At 41.0% G+C, this 5938-nt stretch overlaps 1 protein-coding gene across 1 annotated transcript; it reads left to right on the top strand.

The window, feature by feature from the left end:
• The first annotated feature begins 5092 nt into the window (after positions 1–5092).
• On the top strand, positions 5093–5765 carry LOC101710963 (programmed cell death protein 10). Its single transcript, XM_004854457.3, has one exon. It carries the CDS (start codon positions 5108–5110, stop codon positions 5744–5746), a length of 639 nt encoding a protein of 212 aa, XP_004854514.1. The 5' UTR covers positions 5093–5107; the 3' UTR covers positions 5747–5765.
• Positions 5766–5938: the final 173 nt, after the last annotated feature.

The following is a 5938-nucleotide window of genomic DNA, read 5'->3' as shown; positions in this document are numbered from 1 at the left end:
CCAGGGAGCGCACTTCCGGCGCAGCGGCGGGACCGCGGCTGGGCGGGTCCAGGCCCCCCAGCGCGGCACGTAGAGCTCTGTGGTGCGGCTGCTGTGGTCCCTGTCCGGAACTCCCGGCGCTACTCTGTCGTCCCTCAGGCACCTTTGCTTTCCAGGCTGAACGCCGTTCGGTGTTCATTCTGCAAAACAATTCTTTGTGGTACTTGGGAGATTGAAACCATCAGTTTGAGACAGGGTCTCGCCAAATTGCGGGCCTCAAACTTGTGATTTTGCTCAGCCTCCGGAGTGGCTGGGATTACAGGATTAGTCTGCGCCACTATCCTGGCTCCCAATTCGAATTCTCTTCAAGCGTGGTTCTCGGGTGATTCTGATTTCTTAGCACATGCCTTCACAGAGAGACCTTTGAATTTCTCAACCACCCCAAGTAAAGGATCCTGAAAACCTACCTATATTGTGGATCCTCCCGTGTTTTTCTGCGTAGCACCCGTTGTTTTATCGTGTTTTACTTCTTTATAACCCTCTGATAAGTCTACTCTGTTCACTGTCGTTTCCTCCAGTGCCAAGCCAGCGTACTTCATGCACATGACAAGTGACCAATGTCTTGTACTGGGGGCTGAGAGTAACTTCTGTAATAGAGCCTTGCTCCTTGTACACGAGACCCTGGATTCTGACCTCAGCACCAAAACAAAAATACCACTTTAGCTGATAGATGTGAGTCTATTTTTGAACTCTATTCGGTTCCATTAATTTGTCTGTCCCAGGGCTAGTATCCCCCTTTTAATTACTGTGGTTAATAGTAAACATTGAATTCAGGTATTGTAAGTCCTCTAACTTTTCCTTTTTCAAGATTTCTTTTTCTATTCTAGGTCCTTTGCATTTTACATTTTCTGATATAATTACAAACCAGGAGGGGTACATATCTATAATCCTAGCTACTGGGGAGGCTGAGGAAGGAGAAGGGCAAGTTCAAGACCGACCTGCACAATTTAGTGAGACTCTTGTCTAAAAATTAAAAATAAATAAAAGGGCTAGAAATTGCCCTGTTAAAATGGCCATGTGGAGGGGCATTGGCATGAGAGGTAAAAGAATTTACCAAGATCAGAATAAGAACAGACAAGAGTTTATCCAAATCAGAGCACACTATTGAAGTGAATCGGACACAAGCTTAAATATTGCATGGTTTCTCTTAATTACAAATAACAAAGTAAAAAAATAAGTAGGGAGATCTTTCTCAAATGAGAAGGGGATCAAACAGATGGAGGGCGGAGGGAGGAGGAAAAGGGGCTGAAAAAAGGAATTAAAATATGTCCATGGATGTGGTGGCACACGCCTGTAATTCCAGCACTGGGGAGGCCAGCCTGGACTACATAGTGAGTTCAAGGCCAACCTAAACTACAGAATGAGACCCTGTTTCAAAAAACTTTAAAAAAAAAGTTATGTACCAACTTCCACACAAGGAATGTAAACATCTTCTGTACATATGCTAATAAAAATTAAAAACAAGAAAAAAAAACATTCCAAGAGAGGAATCATGCAGTCTGTATGAGATATTATGGTTTTATAAGGCTTTGGAGACATGGGGAAAGAGTCTGGGCAGCAAATCTGGATGTCTCAGAAGTGATTTTTTTTTTTCTGGGTAGCCTGATTCCTGCTGATCTTTTAGGAACACCTGTAGTGTATCTAAAAGTTGTACATTAAAGTTACAAATTGACAAGGGCATTTACTTTGGTCTCAAGGAAGTTTAGTTTTAGATAAGATCATCCACCATCTCTGAACCTTTCCAAATGCTCCCAACAAGCCAGTCTCACAGGCTCCTGAACCACATGGTCAGGTATAGACAGAACGACCTTACTTCTCTGGTACCAAATTCTCTTAGTTACTTTTGTCTCATTGCTAAGGGAAAATACCTGACGTCCAAGTTAAAGGAGGAAAGGTTTATTTAGCTCATAGTTTATAGAGGTTTCAGTCCATAATCAGCTCGCTCCAAGGCAGGGTGGCTTGGCAGAAGGATGTCGCAGAGGAGAAGCAGTTCATGCCAAGCAGAAGATAGCAAAAGATAGCAAACAAGGGACATTAACAGTGTCTTTCTGCCCCTTTTAGCTTATCCACACCACTTAGGGAGGGCAGCACTCACATCCCTAATCCTAGTGCCCTTGATCCTAGCATTGCACCATGAATCAATCTCAGTGTCACACACTCTAGATCCAGCCACTTCTGAAAAGCCCCACTTATGACGGCATGAGGCTTTTGGGGGCACATCTAACACAAGCCATAACAATGTCTATACACATTAACTCTTTGAGAAAGTATGAGTCAAGGCTTTTGGGGAGGAATGAATAGGTCTTACATATGTTTTTATCTTGTGATGTTTCTAGTCTTCACTAGTGGAGTACAGAGATGATTGGGGGCCACTTAAAAGCAAAGAAGACATGATTTTTTTTTTCTTTTTCTTTTTAACATTAGCTATAGATAAAACCTACACAAACTTGGTCTCAAACTTTAACTCAAAAGAATGTGAGGGCTGGGGACTTAACTCAGTGGTGCTGCTGCCTGCTTTAAAAGCTCAAAGTCCTGAGTTTGATCCTTGTACCAAAAAAAAAAAAAAAAAGAATGTAACATCCTCTAAGTGTGCTGATAAGGTCTAGAGCCTATATGAAATTCAGACCATGGGTGAAAAGTTAGAAAAACCTCAAGGTCTCAAAACAAACTAAAGGGTAACATACATCTAAGGAGCATTTGGGGGCCTACTTCTTTAACAAGTAGGTCAACACAGCCCATTTTATTTATACAAGAACAATGACCTTGGAGAAAAGAAAAGATATTCCCTGAAGGAGCCAGTTAATCATATAAATGTAACCTGAGGCCTCTATGGTGCTTGTCCACCTTCATACTTGCAGGTGTATTCTCTTTCTCCCTGAAAACCTACCATTTTGCAGTAAGTTCTACCTATACTCTATATGACAGCCTATGTGTCTTATCTGAGATCTTTCATCAAAGACAAAGAATTGAGTGTTGCAAGTTCCTTGAGGTGTTAAGACCTGGCCATGTTAAGACCTGGCTTTCTGGTGACATCATAACCACCCAGTGCATGCTTGTTGGCCAAGATTGTGTCAGCCAGGAAATTTTGTCACTGAGAGTTCTAACCATTTTGTCACCACAGGGATGTACCTCAGCCCTTCCTGTGTTCAATCCCTGCTACTATTAAATAAATAAGCAATAAAATAATTTTAGAATTAGTATTGTTACTTAGAAAAAGCCTAGTAGGATTATGTTTGGGATTTTACTGCATCCACAGTTCAATTTGGAAAGAACTGCTATCTTAACAATGTTGAGTGTCTGTGTGCATGGTATAGGTCTCCATTTATTTAGATTTTGTTTCACTTCTTGGGGCAATGTTTTTTATTTTATTTTTATTTTTTCCAGTACCAGGAATTGAACTTAGGACCTTTCGCTTGCCAGGCAGTTGGAGCGCCACTGAGCTACATCCCCAGCCCAGCACCAATGCTTTATACTCTTAATATAATTGGATGATTTTTTATTCTACTTATTCCTAAATATTTTATTTTTAAAAATCAGTTTTTGGGGCTGGGGATTTGGCTCAGTGTTGCCCCCACCTGCCTTGCAAGCTCAAGGTCCTGTGGGACTGTGTGATTCAAAAGTTAATTACTCCCCTAGATTCTGTTGTAAATTTGATGGTTGGAGTGTGTTTGCCTCGGGACAATGGACAATCAGTAATAGGGCGAGGTTATTCAGCCATCTGTTTGCCCTAAATCCAAATGTCCGGGGGCCCAGTATCTATAGGACAATCTGTAAACAGGGTGGTCCTAACTGTCAGTCAGGATGTCTGCTGAACATCAGCATGTGACAATGAGCCACTAACCTTTGTTCTTTTTTTTTCTGTGAATCCACATGTTAAACCCCGCCCTTAACCCCCTATAAAACAACCTCGGACTCTGAGCCAGGGGCCTCTCTGAGCTATTTTGTTTCGGGAGTGCCGTCTGGCCAGACTAATAAAGGTCTGTTTTCCAACATGGCCTGTGTGTTCCTTCCCGGGTGGTCCTCGCTGTAGCCAGCTCCTTGGAGCGTTTGGTAAGGCCTTGGTCTTACATTCTGAAGGCACCGCTGGGATCCTCGGGTGTGCTCCACTTCAGCTCCTTGGAGCATTTGGTAAGGCCCTTGGCCTTGCATTCTGGAGGCACCGCTGGGATCCCTGGGTGTGCTTCACTATAGTCAGCTCCTCGGAGCGTTTGGTAAGGCCCTCAGTCTTACAGTCCTAAGTTCAATCCCTGGTACAAAAAAAAAAAAAAAAAATCAGTTATGTTCCATCCCCAATACTGCAAAAGGAAAAACAAAACTTATTGAAGTATAATAATTTACAAGCTTTATCTGTCCAATTCACTGAGTTTTAAATGCAAATGAAAAAAGGGTGTGACTACCACTGCAATTGTGATAAAGAATAATTTTAGGCCAAGCATGGTGGTGTACTCCTTTAATCCTAGCAGCTCAGGAGGTTGAAACAGGAGAATCTCAAATTCAGGGCCAGCCTGGGCAATTTAGTGAAACCCTATTTCAAAATAAAAAATAAAAAGGACTGGGATGTAGCTCAGTGAGAAGGCCTTGGGTTCAATTCCTGGTGCCATGAATAAAAAACAAAAACAAAACAACAACAACAAAGACAATAGAAAACACTTCCATTACACTAAAACGTTCTCTACTGTTCCTTGGCAATCAACCATCTCTTCTAATCCCTTGGTTCTTGGGAACCATAGTTTTGCCATTTCTTTTATATCATATCCATGAAAGCATTCAGTATGTAATCTTCCGTATGCGACTTCTTTCATTTAATATAGTATTTTTGAGATTTATATATAACTTTATGAAAAAATGTCAAAGGATTTTCCAAGGGATCCTTCCGGCGTTGCAGGAGTGAATTGATCTGGGAGTTGAATAGGGCTCCAAAGGTGGGAAGTGAAGTCAGTGCCTCAGTTGTCGTTAAGTGTGTATTTTGTGACCGTTCTTCTATCATACAAAAAAAGAAGAAATATTGCCGTGAATGAAGATTCCTCTGCATTTTAGCACTGCTTTTTCTACTGTAGTTGGCTTTTGAATGAGGATGACAATGGAAGAGATGAAGCATGAAGCTGAGACCACTTCCATGATTTCTATGCTTCTCTATGCAGTCATGTATCCTGTGTTTAATAAGTTAGATGGAGTAAATCTGTCTGCAGCTCAGACACTGAGAGCCGCTTTCATTAAGGCTGAAAAAGAAAATCCAGGTCTCACACAAGACAACATTATGAAAATTTTAGAGAAAAAAAGTGTAGAAGTTAACTTCATAGAGTCTCTTCTTCATATGGCAGCTGATGATGTAGAAGAGTATATGATTGAACGACCAGAGCCAGAATTCCAGGACCTAAATGAAAAGGCAAGAGCACTTAAACAAATTCTCAGTAAGATCCCAGATGAGATCAATGACAGAGTGAGGTTTCTGCAGACAATCAAGGATATAGCTAGTGCAATAAAAGAACTTCTTGATACAGTGAATAATGTCTTCAAGAAATACCAATACCAGAACCGCAGGGCACTTGAACACCAAAAGAAAGAATTTGTAAAATATTCCAAAAGTTTCAGTGATACTCTGAAAATGTATTTTAAAGATGGCAAGGCAATAAATGTGTTCGTAAGTGCCAACCGACTAATTCATCAAAACAATTTGATACTTCAGACCTTCAAAACTGTGGCCTGAAATTTGTATATATTAAGAGATGTACTTCTCAGTGGCAGTATTAAACTGCCTTTAACTGTAAATGTTAAAGTTTGGTTGTATAAATTATCAGTCCCTCCTGAAGGGATCAAATCCAGGATGTTGAATGGGATTATTGCCATCTTACACCATATTTTTGTAAAATGTAGCTTAATCATAATCTCACACTGAAGA

This window comes from Heterocephalus glaber, unplaced genomic scaffold (genome assembly GCF_053883595.1).
Source record: "Heterocephalus glaber isolate CG9 unplaced genomic scaffold, H.glaber_assembly_v1.0 deba00001463, whole genome shotgun sequence".
In the NCBI taxonomy this organism is placed as follows: domain Eukaryota; kingdom Metazoa; phylum Chordata; class Mammalia; order Rodentia; family Bathyergidae; genus Heterocephalus; species Heterocephalus glaber.
This window is presented reverse-complemented; position numbering and strand designations above follow the sequence as displayed.